This window comes from Engystomops pustulosus, chromosome 4, assembly GCF_040894005.1.
Source record: "Engystomops pustulosus chromosome 4, aEngPut4.maternal, whole genome shotgun sequence".
Classification (NCBI taxonomy): domain Eukaryota; kingdom Metazoa; phylum Chordata; class Amphibia; order Anura; family Leptodactylidae; genus Engystomops; species Engystomops pustulosus.
Window position 1 is genome coordinate 101,517,020 of NC_092414.1, and position 15,290 is coordinate 101,532,309.

General features: G+C 40.3%; 1 protein-coding gene across 1 annotated transcript in view; it reads right to left on the reverse strand.

Moving 5' to 3' along the window:
* The window catches only part of LOC140126906 (uncharacterized), a 56,132-nt gene extending 40,850 nt beyond the window's left edge, over positions 1–15,282 (reverse strand). The window contains exons 1-5 of the mRNA XM_072146920.1: positions 12,955–15,282; positions 4,378–4,645; positions 3,740–3,886; positions 3,598–3,660; positions 2,942–3,064 (exon numbers count right to left, since the gene is read on the reverse strand). Coding sequence (XP_072003021.1) covers positions 2,942–3,064; positions 3,598–3,660; positions 3,740–3,886; positions 4,378–4,578 — 534 coding nt within the window. The 5' untranslated portion in view covers positions 4,579–4,645; positions 12,955–15,282. The remainder of the gene's footprint in view (positions 1–2,941; positions 3,065–3,597; positions 3,661–3,739; positions 3,887–4,377; positions 4,646–12,954) is intronic.
* Between the last annotated feature and the right edge of the window lie 8 nt (positions 15,283–15,290).

Sequence of the window (15,290 nt, forward strand, 5' to 3'; positions counted from 1 at the left end):
AAGAAGATGGGTCATTGCCCTCGTTTCAGGATTGGTGTGATAGGCACATTTTGGAGGAAAAGGATTTTTTTAGATATGGTCAAATTGCGCACGCATATAGGAAAGAAGTATATCATGATAGATTCACGAGACACTTAGAGAGTAAATTTATGGAATTATTAGATTTAGAGGTATCACGACTTAAGTTATCACGTATATATGGCCGACTTAGGATTAGAGTAGATCAGAAGGGTAGCCATGTTACTCAAATGAAATGGTCAAACCAGGTCGGTCCTATCACGGCGACACAATGGCGAGAAATTTATAAGAATGTGATTAGATCAACAATTAATTTAAATCACAGGTGTACACAATTACATATACTATATCGAATTTATTACACACCAGACTTAATGTTTAAAATTGGTTTAATTGAAAACTCCAATTGTAGGAGGTGTAATCGTTCCCAAGCCGATATCCTACATGTCCTATGGGACTGCCCGAAGCTCAATCAATATTGGGAGGAGATATTTACGAGCATAGAGGATCAGTTACAAACGGGGCTCCCGCGGGTTGCTACCTTCGGGGTCCTGGGTCTACTCCCGATCTCCTTAGGGGACAGAATAAAAAGTGACTTGGCCTTGAAGACCATCTTTCTTGCAAGATTAGTGTTAGTTAAACATTGGATAGATGAGAAGACCCCAACTGTTAATGAATGGATAAATTCAGTCAATCGTATAAAAACATACGAATGCGCATACGAGAAACGATATAGGAAGGGCACCAAATTAAACGATACGTGGAATCAGTGGAGCCTATAAGAGGTATCCGCTGTTTTCTACGGTATATCTATCAGAACCATTCAGCATCTCCAGCATCGGTAGAGGGTGGGGGGGAGGGAGGGCTTGGGGGGGTGCGGTTTATTTTGATTGTAATAAGGACATGCTTCGCTATAGGTGACGGCTCCTAATGGCAGGGAGTCGGCGTACATATGGTCATCTGTAATACGATATATAGCGATGTAAGGATATAATATGAAATGTTTTGTTGAGGTTTTGGATACCGTTAAAAAAAAAAAAAAAAAAAAAAAAAACTGTCATGTAACCTTTTGTCTTGTTTAAAAGCATATAAAAAAAAAAAAAAAAAAAAAAAAAGAATGGCATGTTGCATATCAAATCTTTAACATCCTAAGGACATGTGTGGGTAGTGAAGACAAAGCACTTTATTTTGGCTCATTGTTCACAAGACATAACTTTTTTTATTCTTCATCTGAATTCAGTATTTGGCTTGTTTTTTGCGCACAGTTGCATTTTTAAAATGCTTTATTATAAGGGTTAAAATAACAATGCTTAAAATATATTAACTCTTATGCAAGGAATAAAACAGCTATTCTGACACTTGTTTTTTTGTTTTTTTTCAAATTAAAACGTTTATGAAGTCCGCCCTGCAGTTTAACAAATGAAATAAAATGATTCTATAGGTTTGTATGATTAAGAAGACACCGAATATGTTAACCCCTTCCTGACACCGCGCTTGATGGAGCTGGCACTATGCAGAGAAAGTTGTTGGCTGCATATTGCAGCTGACCTCCTGATGCAACATCTGCAATTTGAGATTACTCCAATAGAGTGTGTTAATGCCTTAAAAGCCGCTGTCAAGCATGATTGCGGCCTGTAAGAGGCTTTCCAATGTGGAATGGACCCCCTCACTGCTTACCAGGGAGAGGGATCCGATCCTCCAATGGCAGCCCCAAGCTCCAACTAGTCAGACCTTGACTCCAGGCAGGACTCGACTGTGTATTTTAACTTGTCTCCGTTCGCCCGCTGATTTTAGACATCAGCAGGCACTGGTCCGGAGTCTGCAGCAACTTCTTAAGATGTCACTGCAGTTTTCTAGTGCACCCACACCAATCATGGGAGCAGGACCCTAGGGAGATGCGGTTTATTACCGCTTTACCCTTCTCCGCTCTTCACAGCATTGCGCTTAAGTAGCGGGTGCACAGAGGAGTATGGGCTGCCCTGCCTCTATATATTCAGCAGTCGTGTGACCACCGGGTCTAAAGAGTTAGTCAGAGCTGCTGGGTGTAATTAGACCCAGAACAGCGCTGATCAGCATCACCAGTGACAGGTGATTGTTTTCTTCTGTATGGATAGGGCAGCACGGTGACATAGTGGTTAAAAGGGTCAAGTCCCAGGGTCAGCATCTGAAAAGAGTTTGTATGTTCTCTCCGTGTTTCCGTGGGTTTCCTCTGGTTTCCTCTCACACTCCAAAACATACTGGTAGGTTAATTAGATTGTGATCCCCATTGGGGACAGTGCCCAATTTGGCAAGCTCTGTGCAGCACTGCTTAATTTGTGTGTGCTGTATAAATAAAGGAATTATTATTAAATAAAGGAATTAGTATGCCCCAGTTACAGGGGAAAACTTGAAAAAGAACAAAGTAAAATTTAAAATTAAAAATGTCCCCCAGGGGTCTTTTATGACCTTATTGAGGACAAATAAAGTAAAAACAAATATTCATAAAGATACATTCACATTTCCCAATATAATAAAAAAAAAAATCAGTTGCTACACTACAAAAAACATTGCTATAGTCATCCCGTTAGCCCGAGACTATACATATTATATATCAAAACGACCAAAATAAGGATTTCAATAATATTGTTCATTTTGAGTCAATTCCCTGTGCTACATTCTGTTTTTCTTTGTCCAATATGTTGATGTTTATTTTGCATTTACTTGATCTGAATATCAGTCTCTACTTAGTATTTTATATAACTTCAGTAAATTGTGTGTTATTATTAAAGTGTAAGTGCATTTTCTATAAGAGACGGTGCTGAAGTGCTCTGTGCTGTCTTTTGTAATCCGAAGATACAGTTTCAGAACTATTAGCTTATTACCTATTCAACATAAAAGCCAAACAAAGCTCCTTGTGACAGCAAGTCACAATGATATGCATTACCTCAAATATGTATGTCATGACCATTCCTTTTCCAGGTATGCAGATGGAATTTGTGCGATTATTTTCCAAATGGCTTGGGTTTTCATTACTATCCTGTCTGATGTCATCATGTATACTTCCCGACTGGAAAATGTAGGTAAGACATGCTAGTTTATCATCTTTTTTTATTTAAATTCTTAGCCTACTATACATGTAAACTCTCTTATGGTTTGTTGTGATGAATCATGTGAAACATTAAAGTATATGTAGAAAATATAAAAAGTCTAAATCGAATAGAATTTATTAAAACTGGCACTTCATATGCACAAAATAAAATCTATGCCAGTCATGAGCTGGAAAACTGTCCCATATACGGGTCATCTTTGGGGGCAGTTGCATATTTATCAGAATGCTCTTGAAATTGTGTTTTTCTCAGGCTTCTGTACAGAATTTCCAAAATGCCAGGAAATATAATACTGATTTTACACAAAATGAAACAAAATGCATTTATTCAGTAATAATAACTGCCGGAATGTCTGCCTCTAGTCAATGAAATCTCAGCTCTTGCCCCTAACAGTCCTTTGTCAAGCGTACAGTTTTACTACGTAGATAAACCTTACTGGAAGGTATCAAGCAAATAAAAAAGTTAATGTGATATTAATATAATATAAGAATACCTCATCATAAGGATCAAGGAACTTTCCTTGGTTATATAGTTCTTGTGGAAATGGAACTATTCCCTAAATTAAAAGACAAAAAACATTAAGTGACAAATCGGGGACATCTACTAAAATTGGCTACTTAGTTCTTAATGCTCACCTTTTCATCATCAAAATACATTCTGACACCATTCTGAGTAAAACACGTATAGAGAGCTCCACTCTGGTGCTGAAAGCTTTCAAATGTCACCGAGACATCTTCTGTTTCAAGAGAAATTTCTGCTCGAGTCTGCTGAGGTTTCGGTACCTGGAGACCGATATTATTTTTAGAACCCTTTGCAGGTATAATGTAAATTACAAATACTCCTGAGAAAACCTGTGATATTTAAGCTCAGTCATTCCAAACATTTTAGTGCAATTGAACCCCTAATAATACTGTGAAAAAAAACTGGTCAAACTACAATTTATTTAATGGCCAGAAGTAGTAGTTACCTCTTGTACCAAGACTAGACTTCTGCTCTATGCAAAAATTGTTGACAAGTTGATTAGCACTTAAATATACTGTTTAATTCTTTGCCTTAGGGAAGTGGGAAAGGTAAATATAAAGGTAATGGAAGGGGAGGGATTTTGTACAATGGAATTAATGAGAAAGAAGAATCTACCTGATAACAGATTTGCATGAAAATAGAATTAAAATGTCAACACAACTTTGTAAGAAGAGGAAGTGAATTCTGCTAATAAAGTACACAGAAATATGCTTCAGGAAATTCCTATATAACAACAATCATAAAAACATACCTTTTGTGTAATTGTCACCATCTGCTCAATGTCTTCTGATATTTCTTCATCCTCTGGATTCGACTGCACTATTTGCTGTCTGATAGAAGTGTTATCAGGCAGAGTGGATGCTGAACAATTCGGAATCACAGTTGCTTTTTCCTCATTATCCGCTACATTTTCTTTCTGTGCTGACTGGGCTTTAGAAGCTCCTGTCCCCATTATGGACTGAATTTTCAAAAATCAAGTTTTATCGTCTTTGCTGTTCTAAAATCTTAATTGATATTTGCTGTAAAGAAAGATTTATTGGCAGCTTAGATATCTATATACTGTGAATTTGAAAAACTAAATGTGAATATTACCTGATGTTAATTTGCAAATTCCTGAAAATTTACAGACACTCACATTTTTTTGGCAGTAGTGAGCGGCCTAGCCCTCTGGCTTTTTTGCAGCCCTTTTACTGCCTTTTGACTTAGGACCTTTTAGATATGTGACTTTAAAACTCGCTCAGTAGCAGATGTTGTAAGATAATTGGCCTTTGGGGCACCCATAGATCTTAATGCAAAAAGGCAGGGCCCTCTAGCCAGTGAACTGGTTGCAAGCTTGTCCAAAGCTCGATGAGCATTGTTGCACAAGCCAGCACTTTTGTCCCAATTCATCAGAATCAATGTTAAGGAGTAAAAATTGCATTAAAAAATGTTAAACTGATCCTCTCCTGATTGTCTACATTTTCTGGGCGCTCAAAACATTGCCAGGGATCCCATGTGCCACTAGACCAGTTTGTTTTGGTGATAATCGCAAAGATTTTATAGATGGAACACTGAAGGCCTCACACATGGATCTACACTTTATTACAGCAGGGTCACAAGGCTACTATCTATTGTACCTGGCCCAGGTGGGTCAGAACATACTGTTGAGAAGTTCGAGAGGGCAAGTATAGTGAATGTACAAGCCATAGATTTGAGCAGACAGCTACCATGCACAACCAAAAAACTTTGGGTTTGTCACCAAGGATCTAAATATCAGAATTGTAGCAGACACAAACAAGAGTCATACAACGAGCTAGAATTAGGAAAACTGAAGTTTATCACATTATTATACATTTTCATGGAACTAAAAAGCTAGGGACCAGATGAACCAGCTGTAATTGGGGCAACAGTGGAACTTCTAAAGTACGGAGCTCCATTGACTTCTATGGGACTTATAGTATGGCAAACAGGATAGTCATATTTCAAAGGAGGACTTGGGTCCTCTGTTATGCTAATCACAGTGGTTACTAATCAGACACGTATTATTAATGAAAATTTCTTTTAACTGGAGAAACAATGGCACCTAGATCCATTTAAATATATTAAAAATAAATAATTAAGTGGAGCATATATATAGCATGCATGATTTACCTTAGTATAATCATATCATGTATATATTGCTTAGTTTTATATATTGAGTTCTATAGATATCGTGGGGGAGATTTATCACTGCGTGGCCGTTATCATACAATATTATATGATAAATTCCCTGTGTGTATATATATATTAGTATATGTATGCACCCTTGGGGACATTTCTCATATGCTCTTCTCTGTGCTCTGGCACATGGTAAAGGCCTCAACCCTCCAAATACATCAGGGTGCACTGTCATTGTTGCGGAGGTGGCTTTAAGAGGGAAATATTTCCTGGAGGTTTACTAAGCCTTGCACTTATTTCAGGGCTTGTACGCCAGAAAACTGGCCTACAAGCCTTGATAAATGTCCTCCACTGTGTCTTTTTATGAGTTGCTAAGTACAACTCATCTGTACAACTCAATATTGTGAACCTATTCTAGGGATATTTGGATTGTTGGTGAAATGTCAGGATACACCTCAAATGCACTTTAATCTTTACAGGTGAACTTAATGTGATCTTCTCTAAACTGTTGAATGCAAATGTGCAACTGTTCAATGTTTTCTTACTTTTTGCACAACTTGCTGTTATCTAACTATCTAACAAAGAGCTTAACACCACTTACAATTCACAAAAGGTTTTTGATCAAATTATCACCCATTACATCAACTGATTTAATTAGAACCAGTATTTAAATAGACTACTCCTCTGTTCACATTTTGACCGCATGAGCTCAAGATAACAGTTAACTATTGATCAACAAACCCTTGCTGTTGTGAGGCTTCAAGCAGGATATTTTTTGATGGAAATGGTTATTGAGCTTAGAGAGTCACAGAGTGTCATCAGCCATATGAGCAGGTGTGTCCAGTCAATACAGTACTACCCTACACTTGGTGCTGTTACTAGTTGAATAACATCATTAGTTTTGCATTTAGGTTGCATCATTAAGGAACAGCTGCTGGAGACTGGGGTATCTCAAATGGAGTGGCCTGCACTTTTCCCAGACTCGAATCCCATTACATACCTGTTGGATCAGTTGATTTGCTATATAAAGGCTTGTAATTCTGTATCCTAGAACCTGAAGGTGGCTTTATAGAAGTGTGGGCTGCCATATCTCGATAGACAATTAGCCCATTTGTGAACAGCATTGTTATCAAGCTGTCATTTCTGCCCCATGCCAAAAGTTATTGAGACATTGACATTTTTGTGGGGCTATGCTATGTTGTTGGCTTTTGTTTCAATACATTGATGGAAATTAAGAAATCCCCAGTACATACTTCAACTTAAATACCTTACTTTCATAATATAATATCACTGTAATGTGAAATGTTATGTTTTCCATAATTTTTGACCTGAAAATGCTGTATATGCTCCTGACATTTTGTGAGTAGTGTATATGTGTTGTTTCACACAAGCTCATGGGAATTAACTCATAAAAGAGAATATGACAGCAGGATAAAGCCGCCCAAAGTAATTCCATAAATCTCACCTTGTCATGTGTGATTCATTAAAATACCTCACAGAGTACTAAAAGGAGAGTACTGAAACATATATTTTATTGAATATACTCACTAAAAAGGAAAATATTTTCAAAATAGTGCCTATAATGCCCCCCCCCCCCCTACATTGGACAAAAATAAATTACAATGTTGATTCTATGTCTCGTTTATATTGTCTCTCATTGGCCACATCATGTAATGTAGAACATACCTACTCCTCCATTTCATGTTTTTCCATTCCTGTCTTGTAGAAATGATTATGTATTTCAGAAGTGTTATTCTTCATCAGGGGTCCTTTCTGTATATACTCGAATATAGAGTCAATGAAAAAAAAAAAACCTTTGAACTATTTGATGACTTGGCAGGTCCTCTTCTGTCTTCAGCTCTGGCTCCATCTTTGGCTCCCCATGGCTGTGCATGCATACCGTGACATTAGCCGCTTGCCAACATCATAGTGTGGGCGCCGCCACTGCCACCACACACTATGAAGTCAGCAAGCGGCTGAGGCCATGGTGTATGTAACGGGACCTTGGGTTTGCCGAAGATAGAAGAGGACCTGTGAGGGGCATCAGAAAGGTGAGTATAGAGTTTTTTGGTTTATTTTTAGGCTGGGCAGGGGTCTGCTGGCTATATACGGTCGGGGGGGGGGGGGGGGGCTGGCTATACACAGAGGGTGCAGGCACTGGCTATATACAGGAGATGCAGGCACTGGCTATATATACGGGGGGTGCAGGCACTGGCTATATACAAGGGGACTAGGCACTAGCTATATACAAGGGGGCTAGGCACTGGCTATATACAAGGGGGACATAGGCTGCTGGCTATATACTGAGGGGCAGGGGCTGGCTATATACTGGGGGGCTGCTGACTATATACTGGGGCAGGCACTGACTATATAATGGGGGGACAGGGCTGGCTATATACTGTGGGGCTGCTGGCTATTTACTGTGGGGCAGGGGTTGCAGGCTATATAGTGGTGGGCTGGCTAGCTATATACTGGATGGAGGCTGTGACCAATACATTTCCCACCCTCAGCTTATACTCGAGTCAATAGATTTTCCCAGTTTTTTTGTGTTAAAATTAGGAGTCACAGCTCATGCTCGAGTATACACTGTATTTAATACAACATTAGATGTGTATGTTTTAGTACTCCTACTCTCAGTGAATGTCTTCTCATGAGTGCAGACATATAGTTGTTTTTTCAGTTGATATCTGGCCTTAGCACTTCTATTCAATATGTATATGTATATCATCCTGCCCCAGATTTAAATCTTAAATCTACTCTGATTGATTCCATGCTACAACTTGCCTGTTCCCATAATCAAACTAAGGGTACATTCACACAATGTATGGTCGCCTGGAGGGATGAGCAGCGCTCATAGAGAAGCGAGCGGCTGGCGCCATAACACGGCAAAATATAGGACATGTCCTATCTTTCGCCGTGCATAGTCACGGTGAGGTGAGACAACAGGTGCTCACCGCACAGTGACCAGACGTCAATGGTGACCAATATGCAGCCACATATCAGTCACCATTACCTTCATGTGAATGAGCCCTTGTACAGTAACATCTTGACATCATGTGCATGCGCCAAACTATGCAGCATAAGCACAGAATTTAGTTTGTGTAAGGGAAAAGACATTCTGCAGCACAGGGACAAGGAAAGCAGGATCTGTGATTAAAATCCAATGCAGCCTGCATTGAAACGAGGATCAGAGGCTGCGATCAGGGAGGAAGAGAGCTGTGTTGCGAGAAACAATGCACAATATAGTAATATTAAAAAATATATATATACAAAATAAGACAAGCAATAACAGGGTCTGATGGAACAATAGGAATGAAGGCCTTACTCACAAGAGCTTACAATCTATGAGAATCAGTAAAAAAGTAAATAAAGATGTGGATACAAATAAATCAAGTACTAACACCACTGATAATAGGTGCCTTAGGGTGCAATAACACGTACCGCTTTGATTCCGTTTATAAGAGGAATAAAAGGGGGGGATTATGATTCAGATGGATGCAGGCGGAGCAATTACATTGTTGTATGTACCCCATTAAAGCATAGGGAACTAGCCAGTTGTACATGTTGTAACCAGCACCATGTGTCTTGTATTGTCTGAATGCAAGACTCTGGGTGCTGGTTACTGATTGCTTATGCGTTTCTATGGAAACACATGCAATCAGGCCATAGCACACCCTCAAGTACTTTGATTCCATTTATAAACTGACTTAATGCGGCACATGGGACCGCACCTTTTTAAGGCTTTATGTAACCGGCTAGTTACCTATGCTTTGATGGAGTAGGTAAAACAATGTAATTGCTTAGCCTGCATCCATCCAAAACAATCTGGCCACAAGCTGATTGGGGAGGAAATGTATCATATTTCACCCCCCTACCTTGTCGTGCTGGATACATCAAGAGGCTATTAGAAGTTATAAAAAGATAAATTACTTATTTATTTAAATGAAGCGCAAGTACTTCAGGGGGCATAACCAGAGCCCCTCCTTGCTCTTGTGAGCACCTCCCTGTTCCCTGAACACTTTCCCCACCTCCTCTGTGCTGAGATAATAAAAGTTTGCACAACCCTTTAGCGATATAAGGAAGTATAACCTCTACACAATATAGTTATATGGTAGAGGTTATAGTGTTAATACAGACTAGTATGGACCTTGTTTTGTTGGTGCCGGAATGAAGCCGTTCTAACCAATTCCGCCTCTGGGACCCCCATTGCTGCTGAGAAAGGGTTGCTGTCTGCAGTATGTGAAAGATGTGGCAACTCAAACATATGCCCTCCTGCTTAATTGCCAGTGTCCATGGGGTAGATGAGACCTTTTCACAGGATTTCCATTGGTTGGCCTTCCATTGACCAGCAAGATGTTACCCAAGCTGTTGTTGATAGGTCATAATTTGAGATTTTGGTGGCAACCCCCTTAAAAACATGCAACTATCAGCCCTTGATGGTTCCAGTTTGGTAATTTGAATAGCAATATAAGATATATATTATATTAATAAATAAATAATATGCAACAGATGTATTCAGCCTTGACTAGCATTATAAAAATCAACACACTTGACATGAAAACAACTTTCTAAAAATTGTGTAGTTTTATGATACTAGGACAGGAACCAGCACCACTGGCTAACAAAACAATTCAACTTTATTTCAGCTTAGTGATGGGGCATTTAATATAGTTCCCAGGGGGTCTAAAATAGCCCAAGAATCTACACACACAATCTCACTTTGGTGCTCAAATCTATTGTCACGTCGCCCGTCATCACCGCTCTCTTTTGGTATACAGAGGCTCAGTGATGATAGCTGCAACCTGTGTTAGTTCTTAAAAAGACCTACCACCACAAATCTACCTACAAAGGTAGATCGGGTGGTAGGTGGATCAATAGGACGTGAGGATAGCCCTTTTAAGGGCTAATCCTCACGTCCCTGCACTTTTTTGGTAACTTTTATTATCAGTATATGTAAATTTTGTTATGCGGCTACTGGGGCGTGGTGTAGCCGGAGCTGAGGCTACACGGCGCGGCTACTCCACGCCCCAGTAGCCTCATTTCTCCTCCTACCCACAATCTTCGTAGCTGCACAGGCGCAGGCCTGCTGTTCTGCACATGAACAGATGGCAGGCTTGTGAGGCGAGGACGCACAGCTACGAGGAGCTGCGCACCGAAGATTGTGGGTAGGAGGAGTAAAGAGGCTACTGGGGCGTGGAGTAGCCGCACCATGTAGCCTAAGCTGCGGCTACTCCACGTCCCAGTAGCCGCATCCTCACGTCCTATTGATCCACCTACCACCCGATCTACCTATAGGGTAGATTTGTGGTGGTAGGTTCCCTTTAAGTAGTAAAGTTGTGCATCTGATTTTTCTTGGTGTTGTAGGCTAGCAATCCTACTCTATATAATGCCAAAATTAAAGTCAAAGCACACCTTAATGATTTATGCATATTAGGATCATTGTTATTAACAGTTTGGCTTTACAATTGTTCACAATTGTTTGTGGTGTTTCAATTCAATTGCAAAAGACATTTTCTGGAAGAACAGGTGTTATCCAGACACAGGAATAATACCTTTGTACTCTGGGAATGAAACACCACTCCAGACTTGTTAATGAATTCAACATCCCTGACCCAGCTCATTGGGGCAGAAATCTGTTGTACAAGCAATTATTAATAACCATCCGCTGTGTTTGAAAAGGGTAAGATGTTAATTCACAATGTTTACTGATTTACCTCTGAGGGCGCATTCACATGTTGCGTTTTGGTTGCGTTTTCATTGCGTTTGAAACGCATATACAACAGCTGCTGTGAGGTAAGTTGCCTAATTACATTACCGTCTACGTTTGTAAATGCAATGTTAACGCATGCGTTAACACTTTATTAACGCATGTATTAACATTGCATTTACGATGCGTTTTGTAAACGGAAACGTTAACAGTGATGTAATTAGGCAAATCACCTCTCCTCAGCTGTTGTATATGCGTTTCAAACGCAATGAAAACGCAGGTCAAAACGCAACGTGTGAACGCGCCCTAAGGGTTGATGGAACAGGTTCAAGCTAAATCCAGGGCTCCTGGTATTGCTAAGAAAATAATATTATCAAAATATTTAAATTACCTTGAGGCACTCAGGCTAACATCACCTGAGCACCTCATGGCTTCTCCTCTACATAATTACGCGTCTGCCACCAGGATGGTGTGTGCCCCCTCTGGCAGGATCTGCTCTTGTCTTAGCTTCTTATGCCCTTTTAAAATTATGCAAACGAGTCTGAGGGTCTCAGGGCTCCATAGGTGTTAATGGAACCTGCAGCCCCTCTGGCTCATTTGCATAATTTTTAAAGCCTTTTTTTCTTAAAACAAGGGCATAAGAAGCCTAAAGAGGAGCAGATCCTGTTAGAGGGGGCACACACACCAGTATGACAGTGTGCTTAGTTTACAATCGTTGATCCTAGTGGTAAATGTCCTTCAAGGTGTGCTTAGAATGTAAATTTGGCATTACAGTCTGGTGCTGCTGTGCTTGTATCTGATGCCACTATGGGCCTGGGAGTCCTGTCCTCAACACAGTATTTGGTCTTTAAAATCTGGACAGTGTGTGCTCCGTTGAGTTTTTAGCCTCCATGACATCTTCTGTGCTTGAAACACACATCTATGCGAAGCATAATATTAAGAGTTTTAGATATATTCATTCATTTTTCTAGCGTTTTGTAAAATAAATTTGTCCGACCACTGGAAGCCAAACCCCCTTCTACCAAATCAATTCCTACATGCCCATTTTTTTCAGAAAAGTGGTACAGATGTCCCAAAAGTCACATTTTTAGTTTGCGGACCAACCATGTGCCTAAACTTGGAACTCAAATCATATTTTATATGGCATAAAAATATGTGATCATTGTACACTAATGAGTCAGTCTACAAAGTTCTACAAAGAAATACACAGTAATACGATGCTACAGAGTTACTGATAAAATATATGTTCGTATTAAATCTGAAATACAGTTATACAGTATTGGCAGTGCCTTACATGATAAGAACCACAATAAGAAAAGGATCATATCTCTACTACACTTTCATCCCCACTGCATTTTATCACAGTGAGTAAAGTTTAGTTTCAAACTGATCGGCTGTTGTGTGTAATTTTGTAAGATGCAGCAATAAAAATAGCACATAGTGTATCACACTATACATGGCCAGAAGCTATATATTAAACATTACCTTATGAAGCCTCCTGCAATCCCTGCTTGAAGCTATAAATGCCAGCATAAAGATGGCAGACTCTGGGCTCAGTTGTTTTATACTGCATAGTAGAATAATGAGTGAGACTTCAGGTATGTAGGTGTTATTCTCTGGCTGTTTATCAGTATGGCTATGTTAGGACTGTCTCTGGGGCCAAGTTGCCTTAGCGCTTTTGCTCCACCCAGATACTGCATACAATAACAGACAATAGCATAATACTAGCTGCAGCCTGTGACTATAGTTTAATTGAATACTCCATATTACACACACAGTGGTGCAGCTGAATATGGGAGGTTTTTTTTCAGAATTTTTGATCCCTTCTTTGATTGCCTATGGGGAGCACTTATGGTGAATTTTGTTCCCTGCTAACAATTTTTTTCTGCGTATAAAAAAAATTTCCATGCCTCACCATGGCTCAGCTAAACTGAACTCACTGGATACTATCCTCTGTAGTAATGTGCATTCAGTTTATTCAGGTTATTTATCCTGGGATGTACAGCTTAGGGATGCTGATGATTTATTCATTAAAGAGGGCATCAATATCAGTGGTGGAACCCCCAATATTTAGAGGATTTTGGTGCAAAAATAACAGAGCCATAGTGGTCCAGCTTCTTGTAGTGCCTGGCCCTGGGAACTGCAGCCATTTATCATGTAGCTTGTACATGCAGTGAGGGTCACACTCGGGGACCTCAGTTCTTGTAATTGTTGAACCACTAGTGATCACTTATGATCTATCCCTATATGAAAGCCAAAGCAAAAAAAGGTAGCAACATGCAATGGAGTGCAAAATTAAGGCTGACAGCACACTACATAAAATCTGTGATTTACAGATAGAATATGAAATTGATTACAGTGTTGAGGAAGGCATTCTGTACTTCATCATGAGTCCCTGCTTCAATTTAAATTAACAGCAGCAAACTCAGCAAAGTAGGGACGAGTCGACTGCTTGGGGGTATTTGTTGAGGCTAGTACTAGTGTATAAGCCTTGATAAAGTTGCAATTCATGGCCTTGAACTCAGGGCTGGATGAAGGCTGATGATGGCCCCAGTGCACAAAATTTGTTTGGGAGCCCCCAATGAATGTAGTCCAGACAGTGGTACACACATTGGTATTTTACATTATCATTCATATTCTAAGCTTTCTCCTACTTATATGTTTGTCTAGCTGCTGGCTTAGCTCGCACAGTGGCAGTGGTGGCAAGTCTAGCTGCTGGCACCGAGGCAGTAGTAATGACTACTAGTCCTAGTTGCCATGCCTGTCCCATGCGCTTCTTCTCATAGATTGGGGAGGAAGTAAACCTAAGACTGATTGGCTAAGACTTGGTTAGAAATCAGTTCAGCCAAATTAGTATTAGGTACTAAAGGGAAGGTGTGGGGGAAATCTGGTGTCACTCAGCATGCAACATAGTCCTTGAAAATCATGCTGCATGCAGAATGTGAGTGGGAATGCTCTCACTGACTGAACCGGTGAGTCATTGTCATAGCTTAGAGGCAGGCGCGTGTGCGGCAGGGTTGCACAGCCGCAAATTAACAATCCCAGAGACGGTCATTTTGACTGCCGGCCATTGCTGGTAGGGGCCCCAGGGCATGCGCCCCTAGAGCCTCCCTATAATCCTTTCCTGGGTGCACTATTTCCCTCTTACATCACCTCCACACTAAGAAGGTGTGTAATACTCTGCGCTGATGCACAGTGATAGCATAGCACAATTCTACCCCAGGAATCGTCTGGCCACACAGCCAGGCACTGGAGATACAATGTGCCAGCACTTCATAAATCCTCTCCCCCTTGAATCATGTATCAATCTGATGCTATGAGTCCGATCCACCGCACTATGAGGGTCCATGTTTCCTGGATTGATCCTGCTGGAACCAGAATAACCAGTGTTTCAGCTTTCTTCATGTATGAGGATGAGTTCTGTAAAACATTGTGAAGCTCCATCACCAATTCAGGTAATATTATATTGGTAGATAACACAACAGACACCACAGATGCATTTGCCTAACATTACCAATCATATTCTTACTTTAATCTCATACTACCCTAATTTACCCTATTCGTTATAATGTCCCCATTAATGTAAACGTTATTAAAACTTTTCATAAGTAAAGATATAGCTCAGTAAAGTCGCCCGGTTCCATCACATTGTCCCATCTATTGTACATTCGGCACACACAGACACAGCTTGTGGTCGTCTATCCCGTAAGTAAGATGGCGGCATCGGCACGAGTGAAGCGCCCTCAGTGCCGCAGGATTGGTCAGTGGTAAAGGTCAGCCTCGCTGACGTCATGTGCCGCTCCTATAAAAGGCTGAGCCGC